At 35.6% G+C, this 21,866-nt stretch overlaps 1 protein-coding gene across 2 annotated transcripts in view; it reads left to right on the top strand.

Annotated features, from left to right (window-relative positions):
• LOC126374931 (uncharacterized) overlaps window positions 1-21,866 on the top strand; it is a 53,656-nt gene that overhangs the window by 22,871 nt on the left and 8,919 nt on the right. For both annotated transcript variants that reach the window (XM_050021725.1, XM_050021719.1), the window contains exon 2: window positions 16,835-16,951. In XM_050021725.1, the coding sequence (XP_049877682.1) occupies window positions 16,867-16,951 (85 nt within the window). In that variant the 5' untranslated portion in view covers window positions 16,835-16,866. The remainder of the gene's footprint in view (window positions 1-16,834; window positions 16,952-21,866) is intronic.

Below are 21,866 nucleotides of genomic sequence, written 5' to 3' on the forward strand. Positions count from 1 at the left end.
GCTTCTGTATTCTGTATTCAAGGATAATAAGTAATTAATTTGCACTCCAATATTTTCCAATAATCATGATATTTAAATTGCTGTTTATCGAAAGATTGCGTGCGTTTGATATTTGACATCTCAAACAATCCATTTGTTTGAGCGTAAATGTTGAACAAACTTTATCTTCCCGGTAGTGGTTGATCCATTCAACATTTACTATTCATGCCAGCATTCAAACTGAAGATGCAAGACCCTTGTCTGCTGCACCGCAAACAAATTTTCATTAGTACCAACTCCTTTATATTGTAAATACTTCATGTTTAACGCCAAGTTTCACAGCGTAAGTGACAAAGGATCTTGTGAATATTTCATGGTTTTGTTTTAAACGTTTCACTGAGAGATATTTCCTAAACAAAGGGCACTTGTCAATGAATATTCATCGGTACACTGCCACACTAAATAAACGCTGCGACAGACAGCTACTATAACTAACATCTACATACCAGCATCGGGAACAAAGAACGTAAAAGATTTACTTTAATGTTTAATAGAAAATTATATAGCCTAAAGTACATTGAAAGTAAAGTAAAGTAAAAATTATTTATTTACCAAATAAAGTAAAATTAACACAAGTTAATAGCGGGCCCTGAACTAGGGTTTCCCCTGTATCGCAGTAGCCCTATGGTATAACAATTTTTGCGTAAAGATTAAAAATACGAAGTCCGGTGGAGACTCAAGTGAGTCTATTGCTTTAAACATACACTTTTACATGCCCATAGAAACAAGTTCACCGAGCAATTTCTCACAACTAAACGCTCATTTAAAAATACAATTGTGTCGACACAATAGCAAATGCAAAAGGTCTAATTAAATTTTCCCCTCTTGATGCTTTTCCTTTCGGCGCCGTGTTTGCGTAATAACACAAAAAGATCCCAGAGCCACGACAATTTCAAATATATAATCAAGCTAAACAAAAGGCTCGTGAATTTTCTAACCATAAAACAACGGAAATTTTCCTCCGCGTCTCCCTGTTACGTGACCGAAGACTTAACTGTGTAAGAACAGACTAACTTACTTTGAAACCAAATAAAACAAGAGTTTAATAGGGCTTTTGCACGTCATAAAAAAGGGAACAAGTCGTAAAGCAGAATTAAGTCCAGGGAGTCAATTTGGCTGGAGGCGTAAAACTTGGAAGTTCTCCTTTTACGGCTATTTCATAGCGACCCTGTTTCGGAAAATATATACATTGACACAAATATATATATATTGACACTAACGCTTAAAAGGTTTGTAACTCTCGTGAAATTGAAATTCTATCCGTCATCAAATAGGTACGTACGAACTCTCAATTTCAATTCATCAAAAGCGGTCATTGAAGTCTGAACCGCGTAGTGCAGGCTCGACGTTCAATAGAATTGCCCCTATGAAGCGGGTGGAGAAAAAAGGAAGGCGTGTTCCGGCCGCGTGAAAGCCTAAGCCAGTTGTAAAGGCAGACTTTGCAGCCACAGAATAGCTGGCTGTGTCGACAGATCCTATTGAAAAATATCTCCTCGTGTTTTAAAAAGTGAAAAGGAAATTTTAAAAGCGATTGCGCCTTTAAAATGCCTCTCAGGAACTTTATTACTGTTCTTTTTGATAACGATAAAATTAAAAAGTTTGGATATCAAGTTTTACTCGTAAGACAAGGACTAAGTGAGGCTACCCAAAACAAGTTGCAGACACTAATCCGATTTGAATCATCTTAACACCCTGAACAAGCAACAAAATAACATTCGGATTGTTTAGGTACCTAATAAAACAAAATGTGGCTTAAGTAAATAGCTTTAAGGAAAAAAACCTTTTTTTAATTCCATGAAACCCAAATTACTCATTTATCAGACACTTCTGGTGTGACATTTATTCATCGTGACGTTTACAACTTTTAGGAAAATTGCGAGTTTTAATTGGCCTTGAGTTTCCTGTTGTATCGTTTTGACTAAACGCGTATATCAATTAGATGACTACTCAACTGTACAATCACTAAAATTACTTACTACCTACCATTTGCAGCCACCGACATCATTTTGATCGAAAACGGTAAACGATAACAAACAAACTAATGGGTGAATCAACGTGCGCTGATTCCGTACAGAATTAAGTACGTACGGTCACGAGCATTAATAATGTATACACTTTGGTACCATGTCACATTAACTTTTTTGACAAATTGAACTGTAAGTCTCACTAAATGTCAAATATGTTAGTGCGACAGAGTCTTACAGTGGGTACAGTATATTGCTCATGACTGTACCTAGTTTTTAGGTGTAGATATTCATTAGCTAGGCTTGGGGTAGTGATCGAGTGTGTGATTGTTTTGAGTGTGTGTGTGATGGTGCAAGTGCGTCACCGCTAATCTTAGCCACTGGTAATACTTATTCGCTCCTTGACCTCAACCTACCTGACTCATCTAAGCCACGATCGTCTTTTGCAATTGTAAGGGAATTAATCTATTCTAATTACCTGTAGACAGTAAACCTGTACCTGTGATAATTATGGTGATGAAGAATTTTAATGAGCAAGCCCATTATATTGTATACCTACACGACTCTTTGCTAGTAACATTCAAAATCGTAACATTAAAAGTAGGTGCGGTCGGTAGTAATAACTAAAATCAGCTGAGACTGTCCTCAAGATCATCAAGATCATGATCTAAAGTCCCTGTTTTATACAGGGTGTTAGTGGCATCGTAACGAATACTGAGGATTATTTTCCGTTCCATACTTTTGCGACGGAAAATTCCACTTGATATCAACTCAGAATCATGGTCTGAATCATCCCTCAAAGTTTTCGTTACGATGTCACTAACACCCTGTATAAGAACTGTCACATTGACATGATCTTGAGGGTAGTCTTGAAGCTGAGATTAGTTTACTAATACCCTTAGCGATATGATAAGGTTCTAATGGACAAAAGGAATAGAATAGGTTTCTATTATTTGGTACTATTTCACTTTGATTCGTATACAAAATAGATATATAACAATATAAATAATTAAATCGGAGAATGAATGAATAGCTACAAAGAAAACCTTACACATGCTCACTTGTGGTACCTATACTTTTGATGTTCAAAGTATATGAACATAATCCATTAAAGAATAGCAGGTGGTACAACAAAATTATACCCGAAATGATAATATTTCGTGACTAGTAACAATTTGTTGATAAAGTCATCACTTTCATTAATTATGACTAAACATGTGTGACATATTTATGTTTTATGATTATGTTGACGTGTTTATGCACTTGTTACTAATCCTAAAACGTCCTTGAGGTTAGGAATTTAGGACAAGTAGTATCTAGAGTGTCGATAATATTATCAGTTTTGCTATCTCCCCTTCTATCTACAAAAGAGCATATCTAAATGTTGTATACATTTCGATTTGTTACCAATATACACCAATACTAATATAATATAAGTAGACTTGTACAGTAGGCAAAGACGCAAATGATAAGAATAATCTCGGTACATACATACATACATACATAAACTCACGCCTATTTCCCAACGGGGTAAGCAGAGACCATGGAGTTCCATTTGCTACGATCCCGATACCCTAAAAAAACCCAAAAAAAAGAACAGAAAATACTCGTTGTTTGAAGACAAATGTTTTTCTTTTATTGTCTATTACGCCTGATTTCTCCGCTATACCTGGAATAATAAGCAACATATGTCAGTCTAAGTTATTATTATTATTTTTTAACACAGAAATAACACACTCGTAAACCCTATCGGAGGAACAGAGCAAGTCATTACAAATATTGATTATTAAAATCTCGTACAATGTCCTAAAGTAAGTATATTATGATCTTTCCTCAGCATTTAGTTTGAATTAAATAGGTACAGGAATATTAAATATTTATACATTTTATCATACACTTTGCTTTGAGGAGTTGTACAGATTTATAACTCTTTTGCCTAATCAAGATGCCGTGTCAGTAACAGTTTTTGGTCGTAAATTAGCTGTTCGATTTTATCTAAACCACCGTTTGTTTATACAAAAATTCGTAGTCTGTGGATAAACCCAAAGTAGGTGCCACCTCTTGAATATAAATACTCTTAGCACAAAACTTTCCTTACTCAATTCCTTTCTCCTTCGTATCAAAAGCCATCGATGTGGCCAATTCACCTGCAGCTGATCACATCCGTACCGTTTCCCTGGTGCTTTGTATTCGAGGAGTAGCTGGTAATCGAAGTATCGTGGTCGTAACCTCCATACTGATTAGGACGTGTCTCCGAATAAGTGTTTTCACTTCAACCTGTACATTAAATGCTAAAGAGTCTGAGAAAGCAAAGAACTTCGATCAAATAGGTATCAGTCTGTTGAAACTTATAGTAGAGTGAGCGGGAGAAGTGAATTTTGGGTAAAGTAATATATTTCTGAGGAGCTAACTTTCATTGATCTTTTTTTTTATTGTAGATTTGCCGCAGATGGCATTAATTACTTGGCCGGACAAATGAAGAGCGCTGAAGGCTCGATCAAAAACTTGATGACCTAAAGGTCTTAGCATATGAATGCTAAAGTAAAGGAAGCTCAAATCATAAAATAATATTTAACAATAACCTTTGCTTTTAAAAATTAAAATTCTTTAATTTTCCTTTGTTTTCACTACAATAATGAATAATAATAGAAGTGAGAAAACAAAAATCGCGACTTTAGTCGTGGTATAAACACATTTTCAAATGTTAAACAGAACATTTCCACAAATTCATTCATTGGCTGTAAACAGTGTTCGCAACTTCTACTGAATACACAAAGTACGGAACTTGAATTCGTAAACAGAAAAACTCATTTACTTACTTGCTTAGATACGTCCCATATTTTCTGTAAATGACAAGTCAGAGACGATTTGCTTCTGCAATATTCTTTGGTTCGAAGCCAAATTGGTAATATTAGATGTTAACAGAAGGAGTGGAATGCCCCGTATTTCTTTATTGAGGAAAGTTGCGTTATTTACGACCAGGGCAATAAAACCCTTCATATTAGCAGTTAATTTATTTTGAAATTGAATAAAATATCTTACTTAGGAAATGTAACCAATAGATTTATTATTTTTACAACACGGTTACATGGATAACTTATGTAGGTATCTACCGACATACTGATGATATAGTCAGTACTTGATAACCAGACATACAACAGTTAAATATTCATAGAAATTATTATATACAAACATGTATCACACACACTCAATACCCGAACTCTACATCTACAGGGCTTTGTCATATAAAAAAAAATACGTCCCACTGCTGGGCACAGTTCTCCCCATTCAACCGGAGGGGTTATGGAGCTAATTTCAGCACGTTGCTCCACTGTTGGTGGAGGGGTTTTTACGGATAATGGCCAAATAATACTTCAATATTCATAAATTTTGCCCCCAAACAAAAGATAAATCAAGTAACAAGAACTGAACCCAGAGGATATGATTCTAAAGCAGATATACGAGATCAATACCAGTTGGTAGAAATAGCAAACACAGATTGGCAATACTAGGCCACCTAGAAATAGCTAGGCTTTTCTCGAAGGCACACTCCGGATACATCATACAAACAACCTCGTTTTACACAGACACTACACATTGACGTTATCGTACACGCGCATCTGTGTGTGTGACGTCTGACACCATAAGAATCAAGTCTAAACTATGTTCGAGAGGGTGAGGTAAACCTAGCCCAGATGCTGGTGGGGAGCGGAGAGTTGCCGTTCTATACGTAGTATTATTCCTTATTCTATGTCGAAGGTAGTATTTTTCTAAATATGTGCCCAAAGATCGCTTGCAAAAAATAAAAAAAAAATAAGTTAGGCCTGGATTTTGAATTTAGAACTATTACATACAAAACATTTTACAAAAGCAGTTTACAAAACTGCAAACCGACTTTAATAGAACCGCATTACAGTTGAATTCGATTACTAATGATTAAATTTCAGTTGAATTGCTATTGGTTAACGATGTCAGTGTGCCTAAAAATTAGAAGAAGTTGCTTCTCGTAGTCATCCACGCAAAGTAGGACAATAGGAAACTGACTACTATTAGGTATCTATTTAGATCTAACTATGGAAAGCAAGGAAAGTATTTCCTATTTCATGAAAACATTTCTACGAGTATACTTTTTTCTTACAATTTATAGTCTCGCTATTTCTCGAAGAGAAATGTTTTCCTTACAATGCATAGACGAATGCTTGTTTAGTGAGAAAATTTATAATGTGGAAGTATATTGAAATTGGAATGAGGAAACTCGAAATATACATACGACAACAAAGTAACGTTTGGTTTCCCCTGAATACCCACTTGTGTTCATAATATGCACGTGTAAAGAATATTTACATAATGAAGTTCGTAATAAAAATGAGCTGGGTATACTAATTTACTTATAAAATACGAATAATGTCAAATCGGGGGTCTAATAAGGCCACACTAAAGCAATTCATTTGAAAAGCAATATTGTTATGTGACATTTGCGCATATAAAAGTAAGTGTGCCATGTCACTTCATGTCAGCAGAATGTCAAATAGAAATATAGTCTACAAAATAATGGTTCTGTGTGTCAGTTTTGTTCTCAAAGTTATATGTTATGATTATTTTGACAGCCGAGGCAATTATAACTACATACATATAATTATGTATAAAATATTTTGTGCCCTACCACAAAACAAAATCAATAGTGTTAAGACGACTCTACATCTACACCACGGACTCACTTTGAAAATAACTTTTGATAAATTTTAATTTAATATTTTAGCATTAAATATTCCAACATTCCACTCATTCATAAACTATTTGTATAATCCAAGATGACCACATCATACACAACCAAGCAAGTGGTCGGATAAATAACGGCATCTGCCGGGTCTGCATGAAAACCGCGCCGCGGCGCGCATTATATCGAGCGCTTGAACCAATAAACGATACGAATGCTATCTACGTAGATGGACGTCAAACGGCTATTGGTCGAAGCGCTCAATATAATTCGCGCCGCGCGCGGCGCGGTTGTCATGCAGACCCGGCTGATTGGCACTCCTAACTTCTAAGAAGCCAAGTATATAGATTAGTTTGCTTTTAACTGTGCTATAAAACCTTGATTACATTAAAATCGTTTACTTTCAACTTACGCTTTAGTTAATGCTTACTTATTTCGAAATGCAGAAGTCGTTAATAACCTAGACTCTACAATAATCCCTACGATAAACTAAATATTCGCGTTTTCACCTAACAGTCTTATTAGACCAACGTGATATTATCGGACTTTGGACTAAATAATGAAATATTAAAAAAATAAAAAATAATAAAAAGTTTATTTAGGTAAATAGCACTCAACACGTTTGAAAAACGAACAAGTATCTTCTCACAAACATTTAAATTAAGGAAAATTCAAACAAATGGGTAGGTATATTGTTGTATAATTGTAAATGAAATTAATAAACAGATAGGAACCGTCATTAACAAGTTAAGTTCGCCGTCTGTTAAACAGTGATTATAAAGCATTTCTTCGTAACATTTGTAGCACATATAAATTATAGTGTTGTAATCCAAAATTTGTATCCGGAGGCAATTAATGTCGTCAGCATACCTGATAGACAACATTCTTACACCGTGTTATTACGACACTTACTTATTACTGCTTCGGAAAAAAATTATAAAAGATATAAATGTAAGTCGCACACTTTTTGTGTACTTAAGTATATTCGTCTTCTTCTATCGTGTGGGTTGTGAGGTGGATTACCAACCCCATCAACCCAAGTAAGAAGTGTATTGAAGATTTTTAATGGTTCTGTAGAAACAAAACAAAATATATTATGACCATGTTAAGTTTTGTTATCCGTCTGCAATATTTGTCATTTTGTTACCTTATTAAAGTACCTAGAAACTTACTAATAAACTAAACCTACACGACGGAAGAACAGAGCTATAATTTGACCAAATTATACGAAATTGCGCCCTTATTGACTTAACCCACAGAACCATAAAAGAAACGCATACGATTTTATAAGCGAGATAGCGTTGACTCACCGCACCGTACAAATGAGCTATTAGCTTTACAATTTCTTTTTAGAACCTTTTATGATTAGTATGCATTCACATTTTACGATTGCACATGAAGGCGTGTATGACGTCATCGACGAATGATCTTCCTTCGACCGCCGACGACGCTTGCCCACGCGCAGACGATGACAGTTAATACTCATAAATTCTTAACATTTATGTTGACGGAGATAAAAAATCTATCGTAAACGCAGCACGCTGTTACTGCAGTGTAACCTTTTTTTAGGTAATTTTTTTATCTGTCTGTAACTAGTTTTTTTTTTCTCAAACGTGTGTTAAATAAGTATTAGCAGACATACTTGTAAGAGCCATATTTTCCCGAGACCGACCCCGCCAGCGTGGCCGACTATTTCCCTCATTCACCGCTTATCGCCATCGACCCACTAGGGTCAATTAATTGTGATTGGTGGGTTCGGACCCAAATATTCTTCCTCTCAGACAACGCCCTGATCCGAGGTTCGCGCCCAACTGGGCACCTTCAGACCTATTGTCTTCAATTTTGTACCGGGTGAGAGCCCTCAGCGCTCCCCATTTGTCGGGCCAAGTAGTTAATGTCATCTGCAGCAAATCTACAATTAGTCACGTCAAAAAGATCCATATTTTAACCCATTTAAAAAAAGTGATAATTAAAGTTACAGAAGCGTCTGGCTGAGCGTCCCGTTCACTGATAAAACATATATCTTTGTACATAAAACATATATCTTTGTGAATTTTTTATCATACTTACATGCAATATCTGAATAAATTTGGAAATCGACCTTCCTTTTGCACAATATCTCTATCTCGAAGTTTATTGAGAATATCTGCTTAAAGAAATCTTCTTATAAAGTATCCATAAGAATAATGCAAAGGAACCATAAATGTGTAACGAAACGGAAGGTTTATACCCAAAAGTGGATTAACATACGCTAATTACAATATAGTCAAGATTTAAACACACTCTAAGCTAAAATGGTCGTGCTTCGAAAAGATTGATTTACTTGCTTTATCTATAATAATTATGACAAAGAACTTATTGAATTCTCCATCTGATTAGACACGGACCTCCCAGTTCGACTATTTCGCTAAACGTTAAGCAATTAACAGATAATAATCAAACCGGCTTTAAGAACCTATCTAGGACAAAATAATGCCTAACTTCAAACAATAGACATACAAATAGTATATTATTATAATCTGTTGACAGATTCAAAGTTTTTGAAGCAAATTACATATAATTTTACCAATCAACCTCAATCAATCTGAAGAACAGTTGTAATGGTTTTACAACTTGGGGAAAGTGATAAATGCTTCGTTCTGCTTGTGCACATAAACGTCACCTTATCAATCAATCAATCAATCAATAATACTTTATTGCACAACAACATATATAAAGGACATAAACCATAAAAACCATAAAATAAAAATTTTATGTGTTTACTCAACTGTTTAGTAGCTAATTAATGTAACAGTGTTTAGCACATCACGTATAAAATTATCTAATAAGTACTCGCTTTCGTTCAAAGTCGTAACCACCGTCCAATATTCCCAGAAACTTGGTGCCTATATTGACTACTTTCTTGTAGAAAAAGTAAAAGTAAATTGAATAGATTAGTTCCGCACGTCCTCAGATCGAAAGGTTTTCCATAAAAAAACGCATAAAAACTCGTGTTTAATACTGTTATGTAAAAATAGTTATGTTTCAAATGGTAAGAGTCATGTCATTGTTCCATGATATTCAAGTTTTCTCGACTTTTCTCTGTGTATGCGGAAGGAATAAAGACAACGTTTTCACTTGAAGTAAGATGAATGCTTGATAATATCTGCTAATAGTAGATACGCACCTTTTTGCACTTGAAACAATCGATAAAGGTATTCAGCTAACTCTGCCGCGTTCAATAAATGTAAGTAAATGGTAATTTAATAACTTACAATTTGATATTTTACATAAGGTCGTCTTATATTGTAAAACCATTTGAGCGCTTTTTTGAAAAATCACTCCCTTTTGTGATTTTCTTCAAGAAAAAGTCGATTTATTTCAATTAATTTCTATCCGAGTAAAAAATGAGACCACTTTTTACCTGTATTGAAATTATCATGTCTATTGTGAGGTTTTGTTAACGAAAATCATACGCGACGACAAGTACCTTGGAAACAGTTACACAGCTGCAACCTTCATCAAGGAATATTAGAGTAAGCGCCATGTCCCATTCAATTAAAGAGAGACACACATGATATACACAAATATACATACATATCAAATACTTACTACGCAACAAAATATAGTTTTCGCAATACATACCAAAACAAAGCTCGTGAGAAGTTTAATCAAGAAACGTCTACGCCCTGATAATGTTTATGCTTTAACTCATCAATCAGTTCACCATTGTTACAAAGCTATTGCAAGATAAACGATTTCTTTCCCATATCACTTTGACTGACATTAGTAACGTTTTGATTTATCAGTCTCTACGAGATTTTCTATGTTCTAACAATAATGTATCGCCCGAAATGTCGGTTTTTTTTGACTAATAATTGGTTAGTAATAAAACAGAATAATATCATTTAGTTACTTTATATACTTTTTTCATAGGGCTTACGATCATGAATTATTCATTCTCAATAGGTATTACTAGTAAGATATCTTTTTTTGGCTTTCTCGTAAGAACTAGGTGCTTACTTTGCCTACGATTATTTAAATAGGTATCTCAATATATTAACTAAAAGCCGAATTTACTTCAACCTAAAACAAAGGTTAGTCAAATCATTTGCAATACTGACTCATTGAGGTTGGTCGTCACGGAATTTTAACTCTAGTTGGTACCTTACCCGGAGGAAAATATAAACGTCATCCACCTTACATCACTGTGAGTTGATGACTCATTCTACATACTTCCTTTGGACACTGCCAAGATGATGTCCATTTGACAAGTAAGTAAATTCAATTAAGCAGTTTCTTTTACAATGTTGTACGGTCACGAGTACTAATATGTATACACTTTGAAACCATGTCACAATAACTTTTTTGGCGAATTAAACCGTAAGTCTCATTAAATGTCAAATATGACAGTGCGACAGGATTCTAAAGTGGACACATGATATAGCTCATGACTGTACGTGTACTGGATCTGTGCAGTCCCGGAGTTTTAGTCAAAATGAGACAAAGTTGCTACTGATATAAGTCCAAAACATGCCCATTCATTCTCGCCTTGCGGATAATTTGATTGTAACTTCCTTGGTTTTCGTTTTCCTGCTTCACAAGTAAGCGAAGTTGTTTTTTTTTTTTTTTTCGGAAGATATTTCTGGATATATTTTTATGGAAGATATACGACTTACTTATTTAGTACTGAGTAGACCGCGGCACTTCAGTTTAACTCCTTGATATGAGGAATTAACTTTGCATAAGTAGCAGATTTATCTAAGTAACATGTATTAGTACCTTGGAATAATCTTGTGAAGGAAACAGGCAGCAAAGCCTAAGGAACTTTTCAACTTGGAATTCCTGTTACAAGTTATGTCCCATCAGATACATTAATTTCTCGCCGATAGTTTTAAGCTCAATGTACACAGAGGCCTAATGGGCAGTATTCTAAGGGGTTAGCCAAGTTCCATTATTGAATTGCCCTCAGAATAACTTGCGTAACGTTATTATCAAGTTTGATGAGAAAGTTGGAGTAATGTGGTTTTCCGGTATAACAAAGACCATCAGATCAACTGTATCCCATTGTTCTATGACCATAAATGGCTAGTGGTTTTGCTGCGTTTTGTTTCGATTGTAAGGTGTACTCTGTAATCTTACTCTCATTTCTTCACCTCTGTCCGTGGCCGTGTTTCTATTACCGGACCGTTAATATTATGGTACTATTACATTCAAAAGAAAACTTTTGTAATTTTGGAGAAGAAACAATAGGATTTTTCCGGCGTCAGCTTCGTATTAGTTATTAGTTAGAAGGTATATTACACATTAGAAAAGTTCTTTGTTTTTCTGTACTACTACAAAAGCATTATACAAAATACGCCTACCTTTGCTAGAGTAAGTAGGTACATTATTAAAAAAGATTAATTTATTTTTAAAAGGCCAATAAGACGTACCTTACAATTTATTATGATTTCCTTATATTATTATCACATCTCTAGAAAGGTTGAAAACGTGAGCTTTCACATTTTCCTTCACGTGTATCTTATTATGAAGCCCTTTCGGAAAATATTATGTTTTCCAATGTTATCTATCATCTGTCTAATAAAACTAGTTACAACTTATATTTGGAGTATAATAAGGTAGTTCCGAACTAGTCAAATCAGTTACTTTTTACTAAATGTCAAAACTGGAAATTACTCTGGAATTTGTATGAAAAAGCAACCTGTGACGTTGTAGAAAAACATGACAAAACTTCGCACTTATTATTACATTTTTCATTATCAAAATGCATATATAAGTTAAATTGAAAAATGACAACTTTTTAGTCACCTTTAGATCTGTCTTTATTTAGTAATCAGAATTCTTTGACCTAGGAAACTACCCAATTATTAACAAAGTGTTTGCTGGACGGGATATGGGAATTAAAAAGAGACAGTAAATGCGTTCTTATCATCCCGGGAAAGTTGTAACTAAAAGTCCGCTACGATGACGCACTCCCGTGTCCTCCCTGTGAGAACTCGCGAGATTGTGATTGCATTCCCTAATGTATAGTATGTTATACTGATTGAAAACCGTGGCGAGGCGGAAATCCGCGCGCGGTACGCCGCTACAGAATCCGCTTCATCGCGTCCGCCAGCCGCGACTAAATATTTTTGATAGGATCCTATAATATACCTCTCATAATATTCATGATTTGGCGGCGAGGGTGTGCTGCCGCCAAAGGATGTTTTCGGGGTACCGAACTGAGCATAGTACCCCGCTAGCCACAAGTTGGTAGTGTGACTAGGGATCGACCATCCAACGGTGTTATGTTGGAAGTTGTATATAGGCGTCTTGCTGTGTAAACTTCGATATCGCGTTTCACGACTGCTTGAAGACTGCATTATTAAATGTGGCGCCATCTGTTGCATGTATGCGGAACTAGGTGGCCAACTATTTGGGTCCGCCTCAATGATATCCTTCTCGACACTTCAGTACATACTATGTCGCACGTTGTCTCCAAATAACTTTGTGGCTCTGCCGATCCCTCAAAGTTCTCGACGTGAATTATATCTGACAACTGACTGATTAAAGATAATAATTTTATTATATTGTATGAAATAAGTTATATTCTGCCAATGAACTCTTGATTGACATAAAGATAACCTCGAGGCTCATTAAAATATAGGACAAGAATTTATTATTGTGAGAGTTTGTATTTTAAGAGACAGATGTGATAAAGTTGGCGCCATTCACACTTAAAATAAACTAATTGATTATGTATGGTGTGATTATGATAGACACTTCTCTAGACAATTTTATTTCCTCGTTTTTAGATAAGTACCTACTCGACAGAATTACCTACTAGGAATCTAATGCAATCTCTTTCGTTATTATGATTAATCGGATGATTTGTCTTATCTTTAAGTGATCAGTAACTGTGTTGTGACCATCAAACTAATGAATAAGCATGATGTAAGTACGATGCAATCTAAGGCTATCAAACTTTGGAACTCTTTTGTGACACATAAATTAAACATTGTCAAGCATTTGTAAATTAAATCTGACACGCCTTGTTCATTCTGAAGACAAGTCAAGGATTGCGGTCTTTTTTCTTCTTCTAGCCTTGTTCCGATTTCATGTGGTCGGTTCATATCCAACAGTGACGTCACATTTGCAAACCACCATAAAATAATTGAATGAATGTAGGAAATTAAAACTAGAAATTCTTGATGTGGGATATCATCCTTGACAAATTGAAATTCTAATGTAAAACTGAACTACACATGATTCTTGAAAAAAGTGACAAAATTTCAGGTTATAAGTAAAACTGATATCCGTTCCATCTAAAATAATGAGGTACTTTCCAGGCTACGATCCACGTATATTATATTATAAAAAACGTATATTATAAAAAAAATGTTGCTCGATATTTGCATCCAGATTATGTATATAATTATGTTGCTACCTACATTGCTTCTCTATTTTGGTCAAAGTAATAATGTGTGGAAGTTGTATTGTGCCTGGGTGTAATAAAAAGAGTCATCATTTATACCCAAAAACAAAGGCAAAAGACCTTCTAATTTTAGAAATTAGATAATTGAAGGATTTTTTTACAGCGCCATCTATACTTTTGTTTGGGGAACATAGCCTGGAAAATCCCTCATTGGCGGATTGTATCTGTACTACTTATATAAAATTTGAAAACCTACACGCAACAATAGACCTCGACGGTTGCAGAGGCGAAGATAGGAGCCATCAGTACGGCAATGCAGGACGGAAGGGGCAAGTCACAGGGACTGTAACCTGGAACCTGACAGAGGGCAGCAGTAACTGTCAGTACTATTCAGAGGCGTAAGACAGGAGTCCTAGTATGGCTTTGTAATAGACTACTCTGGGCGCCATCCCATTTGCGTCAGACAGAGTACTGCGGGGCGGAAGGCAAGAGGACCACTGCCCTATTTTTCCCTAAAAAAGTAGCATAGAAATGCTGCACCGACATGAGCGTGACTCTTAAATTGATGATGACGATGACGCAACAATAGAAAGCTACAAGTTTTTTCAACATTCTCTAAGAGCGTACATGTTCAGTAAAAGCGTATGTGACTACGGGTAAGTATATAAAACGTACATCTATATTAATAGGGATCTCCAAATCCGGTCTGATCTACGCCCCATTACTCCTTCGTAAAACAGAGGTGATTCCTCAAAAGCTTTTCGGAGTTTGACTTTCACTTGGAAACTATCTTCCCCTCTCATGATTATAATATATTTATGCGTATAGTGTCAATAGTTACCAATACAGTCATGAGCAATAACATATATCCACTTTAGAACCCTGTCGCTTTAACATATTTAACATTTAGCGAGTCTTTCAGTTAAATTTCACAAGTAAGTTAATATGACATGGTACTAAAGTATGTATTAATGCACGTGACTGCACAAGTAAGTACGTTACATTGACAGTCGATCTTTACGACGTATTTGTTTCATGGACTGTACAGTCATGAGCAATATAATGTACCCACTTTAGGACTCTGTCGCACTAACATATTTGACATTTAGTGAGACTTACAGTTCAATTCGTCAAAAAAGTTAATGTGACATGGTACCAAAGTGTATACACATTAATGCTCGTGACCGTACAGGTTGAGAAGGTGCAGTAGTTTTACACGGTTGAGGCGTTCGAGAAAAAAATATATAAGTACTTATATAAAAATTAACGATTCAAAGTGTAACTATGTTACCTACTGAATAAAGATATTTTTGAGGTTGAGTTTGATAAGTAGCATAAGTCTGCTATTATTGCTTTTCGTCGTAATCATGCAGGATTTTGTGACGTTACACCACTATAAGGTATGCTAGATCTTTTCCAAAGTATCCATATCTTAAGCCAGCAATGGCCAGCGGATTTTAAACAAGAATTCTTATTTGCAAATACCACTGGTAGCATAAAAGGAGATGCTTATGTTAAGAAACCAGTACTTAAACTGTGTAAGGTGATCGTTCATTGAATAGTCGCGTTGCATCATTGGGTATAAAGTTACCGACGACCTTCGTTTTAATGTGACTGCAATTATAACGGTACAAGAATGACACTTTTGTACCTACTTACTTATCTGGTTTTCAAAAAATATGTTTCATGTAACTTATCATCTCGGGAACGCAAAAGTCTGTTAAGGAATATGTATAAGCCGTATAGGTTGGTAAGATAACGTTATGTCACAATTTATCATAGTTTTGATAAGTCTGATTAAAGGTTTTATACGGGTAGAAATTCTACAAGAGAGAAGGATTCATGCTTATTGGTTTTATGAAATATACCTACTTAATACCTATAATTTATACATATAGCAACTGTAATATAAACATATCCATTGCTACTTTATCGCGATAAGTAATATCATAAAAAAAATACTAGTGAAGGTAAATAATACTATTTAGGTACATCATCGTATGGTCTACCCACTAAACTATGAATAGCACTTAAGAAGAGTATAAAAAACCGCATTTAAACTAATTCAAAACTTGAAAGTAGTGATTCTATTGAGCAAAGCTTCGTAGAAACGGCAGCCAGTTTTGTTTCTTGAGAACTTCTCCGGAAGTAACCATAAATACAAATACCTAGACTCACACACACACACACACACACACACACACACACACACACGCACGCACGCACGCACGCACGCACGCACGCACGCACGCACGCACGCACGCACGCACGCACGCACGTCCGACAGCCCGCCCGGTGTCAGGGTTACTATTGAGCCGCCAAAGGCCTACTTACTTCAGTAACTAAAGACTACTTACTTACATCAGTAAGTCATAACCGGGACCAACGGCTTAACGTGCCTTCCGAAGCACGGATCGTCTTACTTTCGGACAATCAGATAATCAGCCTGTAATCTCCTAACCAAACGAGGGCACACAATGTAATTTTTGTGTGAATCGAACCCAGGACCTATAACACCTACGTAATATAACGTTGTTGAGTTAAAATATTACTACTTTAATAAACAAAACTGTTAAAATCCTCTCATACGTCCTACCCAGTCGGGAATAACCAATAGGAAGTTATTTCAGCCAAGGGTTGCCTTGAAAAAATACCTATTACTTAGGCCGTCGATTGCGCTTCTTCGAAAGTGTAAAATTTGAAGTTTTGTTGTTGCAGGTTGTTGACTGTCGCGATGGAGTGACGTCGCGATGCGGTGGTTCAGAAAGGGCGAGCCGCCCCGGCTGCTCGTCGCATCACCAGACGAACCACGCTCTGCCAGGAGGTCCAGGATTGGTAAGTTGACTGAAGGATTTGACGGAAACAGTTCATGAAACTGCAGACGTCCGAACTAAGCTGCGTATATACAAAGACTGCTCTTACGCACCACCAGAAACAATTATGAAATGTTTTACGAGTACATAAAGTTGCATACACATTACTTTCACCATAGACCCCCTTTAATTCTTGTTAGTTTAGTAAAGTTTATCCTTTGTCATTAAGAATTAGTGCAGAAGATTATGAACAAGAAGGTTGATAGCGACTACCCGATCGGATATTCACGCATTGTATTACCTTATTGACGGTCACTGTGCCTGCCTATATTCCAAATCCCACTTCAGTAACACTATCTCCTAAAGGACAATGACTAGACCGTCGCCCACTTCACATACTAACAACTGTAGTTTGTGTTGGCGGCAAATGAATCGTGCGCAATGTCTCCATTGCCTCCTACATTAGTTGCTGTGTGCTTACGATTGCATTATTTCCTTTACCAATTGTATTCTTATTGTTCTCGAATTGGAATTGTACCTAGTTTATTAGGGGCTTGATGTGTTTTTCAGTTGCTTAAGCTTGGGACATCCGATGACTACAATATGCGTTAAGGATAGGTCTTCTTTCATCATGTGGGTTATGAGGTGGATTACTAGACTCATCAACCCTGGTGTCAAGGTTGTTATTGAGCCGCTAAAGGCACCTAACATGTCTCATGTAACGACTACGTACTAACGACTATGCTAAGGATAGGTAAAATACATGTCAGTCTTACTAGACGCCAACTTAATGTACAAATCTTGACCAAATTAGTATGCAAGAACAAAAAAATACGTCTGGTAGAAAATGGTTTGATTTGTCTTGGGAGGACTTTTTGACTAGGTCTTGTTTGATGTCGGTTCTTTGTTTTTTACTGTTTTAAAATTAAATATACCAATAAAAGCTAAGACAAAACTTCTTTAATAATTTGCACAGCCGTTTCCAATTTATTAACCTTATAACAGGCAACTTTATTATTTATCAAGGCTCCAAACCTAATAATAATATTATTCAATATTCACGAAGCAGTGTCTTGTTTAATCAAGATTGAAGAATAATTTTCAATTTTAGAACGTAAAGTGAAAACGTTAATTAGGTAGAAAACGAATATAGAAAAGATTTGTAATGTGGCAGTTTTTGTGCCTACGTATTTTAAAAAATTCTCCTGAACAGAACCGTCACCCTGGTGGTAGGGCGTTGTGAATAAAAAATAATTAAATAAAACATATATAAGGATTTAAAAGTAAGTAATCGCTTTATTGTTAATCATGTGCATCATAATTATTATTATTATCATTGTAGTGCTTTTTGGTATACGATGTTTTTTGTTTGATTACCTGGCGCATAGATAAACAAATCTGATGGTTTTCCAACACGGGAACAGGCAACATACAATTGACCATGTGAGAAACATGGGTTTTCTAGATTAATACCACTAACACTTAATGATTGCCCCTGGGACTTGTTTATAGTCATAGCAAAAGCAAGGCGCACTGGAAACTGTAGTCGTTTAAACTCAAATGGCACATCAGTCGGAATCATTGGGATGCGCGGTATGAGAACATCTTCTCCTTTATACTTTCCATTGAGTATAGTTGCTTAATATTACCGCTGCAATGACTCATCGGTATATCGCTTATTCTAGGCCTATATAATAAGTTTTCAATTTGCAACGTCATAGATAGGTCGCATCCACCGATGAGGTGGGGTACAGTCATAAGCAATATTATGTACCCACTTTAGAACCCTGTCGCACTATCATACTTGACATTTAATGAGACTTACGGTTTAATTTGTCATTTTCAAGCAATTGCAAACATTGACAGGCTTCTCTGTAGGATCCACACAATTCACCATCAAGAGTTCGTAACTGTTGGAATGATGTTGGGCCACGTACATTGACTAATAGCAGTCGTAAATAAAAACATTCATCATTGCTTGGATGTACTGAATAAATCCGGCCAATCGCATCGGTGGAATATACATCTGTATATCCTGGAACTGGTTTTCCTTGTTTCCGTCGTATAAATCTCCTTGAGGATTGATTCCAGGTATAATATTTTAGCATTTCAGAATATAGCTATGTTTGTGCGAAATCATCGTTTTGGCATGTCTCAAAAAAACTGGTTAATGTAGTAGATCGTGGCTGAGCAGCTCTTTGTACTGCGTTCTGTGCTGTAAAATACACTCTTTGTCCATTTTCTAAATGCACAGCTAAGTGAACAACAGAAGGGTGTCTCTCATGAATAGGAAAAGAAAATATTCGCCAAACTGCTTCATTACTACTGACATAACGGCCCATTTGGTATTGGGTAACTTCATCATTGGAATTCTCTGCACCAATTCCAATCACAGCCATATCACTCCCTTTGGTTACATATTTGCAAATGTATTTAATAGATTTCACTGAATGGCAAGATTCAACGTTGATGTGTGCTTTGAATGTCTTTGATAAAATGGGTGAATATGGAACAATCCAACGATTATCTATTTCAATATCTTACTCAACAGTGAGTGCTTGTAATTTAATATGAACTTTATACCATAGCAATAAAGCTCAAATTGACTACGTTCATTTGTATGGGAAAAAGAAAAGGGCTATTTTTAGGGTTTTTCCAGCAATAATTCTAATTTTTCTCGCTGTAAAAACCATCCTTGAACTTCAACGAACATTTAAAAAAAAGATTTAGCCAAATTGGTCCAGGCGTTGTTGAGTTATGCGCTTACCAACACATTTTGCGATTCATTTTTATATTATAGAAGATTACAAGTAGTAGATAGTCAAAGATACATCCATCACAAGATGAAATAAGTATGCACACTTCACCGAGCTTTCGTAAGACCAACGTGATAGGTAGTAAGTCGTATCGCGGTCTATAATGGTCGAGCCAACTGTGTTAGTGACAACTGTACCTACATCGGATAAATTCATAACTCTTTTGAATCAGCTTCGAACCGGCGGCGCTCCCCGATTGGAGCCCAGGACCACAGTCACTGCCCAGTAATACTACAAATATTATGTGTCCGCCTCTTCAAGACAATACTATGAGAATAAATTTACGTCATATCACTAGTTTATTTACTGCAATTGACATTTGATAAATGACATACTGATAAAACACACATCCTTTGGACTCAAGATAATTATTGATTACATCCGGCATATTGAACATACACAGTTCAGAAAACTAGTACCCAATTTCAGGATTGGGAAAACTTATAGAATCCCATAAATTGATCTAATTTTGATAATCTCATTTTGTGCGCTTGTGCAAAAACTCCAGACTCAATTAAACAAAGTTCACGTAAAAAGCAGAATGTCCCACATGTTAAGAATTTTCATGCATTTTTATTGCAAACAGTGTAATGCTTTGACATGCAGAGGTGACGCGCGAATCTTGGAAATTGAGCAATTGTGATCATATGCGGTTCTTAAATTCATCGAAACTATGGCAGAAGATGTTTTATTTTCATATATTTTTTTAAGTTAGGTACATACATATTCCTTATTCTATGACTTGCGTAAGTTTATTTTTTTATATTGCCGGCATCAATGCTGTTTTCCCATGGCCCGTATTTTATTTATATTTTGGTAGGTATAGGTACCTATATTTCTTATTGCCTAATGTTTTCATATTATTTTCATTATAATAAATAAAACCAATAGCTAGGCAGATTTAAAAATTACATTAACACGTTCTCTGCCGCGTAGGTCATCGGTGACCTCAACTGAACTAGATCGAGACGCCGCGTAGGGCATCAGTGACCTCACGGTAGGACTAAGTTTGAAACTGATTTGTGAGCCGTAGGCCATGTTTACTGAACATTTCTCTATAGCAGGTGACCGGAATGGCGCTGTAGACCAATCCTTTAGTATGGTGTTTGAGTAATCGTAAAGATGAAAATTATATGGGTGAAATTGCAAAGCAATTAGGAAAAAACAAATGCATCCATTATAAATCATGTTTATTTGTATTAATTATTACACAGTTCGCTACTAAATTATTAAAAAAACAAACTACAAATAACGGTGAGATTTATTGAAGCATTGTAAGCAATAATATACTGTACCAGGACAGTTCTTACAGTATGTAACTACTTTTTTAGTTTTATTCCGAGCGACTTTTGACCCATGTATTTTAACATTTTCTTTGTAGCAACCGACGCAGAAACGTCTCAATTTAGCAACAGGTCCATCTTTTTTCAGCAATTCATGTTTCAATCTCTTAGGTGTGGGGTGACCGGAGGCGTGCACTACACGGCGCCTGCATAACGGATATTCACTTATAAGTATTACAGCGCCGCGTAGGTCAATTATGACCTCGCAACTTTTTTTTTAAATATCTATGGAATCCAGTGTCGAATCAAAACACTTCATATATATATATATATATATATGTATATATTGATCTAGCGCTTATATTTCCACCAAAAAGTTTTTTTGTTTTTTTTATTTTTTATACTACCGGCAGAGAACGTGTTAAGTAAAGTTTGACGAGCGCCTGTTCAATTATTACGAGCAATGACGTCTAATGATGTCGTTGTTATTCGTTTTCTGGTAGGATGTAACTTTCACATTTTACCGTCGTAAGTTTTAATGACACTTAACGTACAAACAATAAACACTTATTACTATAATCGCAATATTTGTAACCTTCATCTTAAAAATTTAAATCATTCTAAATTAATCGAAGTAATAAGACTATTCATGAAAATTGTTCCGCAACATTATGATAATTATACCTTCTCATGTTTGCCATTACCTGCTCATGTTTTTCACAAAGTAGGCAGGTACCTACTTACTTGTTTTATTACAAGTTAAGTAATATTTTAAGTAGCTTATTTGCATTCAAATGTCATTTCGCTTACTGCACCCAAGTCGTGTTTGTCGTGGTTA

Source organism: Pectinophora gossypiella, chromosome 2, assembly GCF_024362695.1.
Source record: "Pectinophora gossypiella chromosome 2, ilPecGoss1.1, whole genome shotgun sequence".
In the NCBI taxonomy this organism is placed as follows: domain Eukaryota; kingdom Metazoa; phylum Arthropoda; class Insecta; order Lepidoptera; family Gelechiidae; genus Pectinophora; species Pectinophora gossypiella.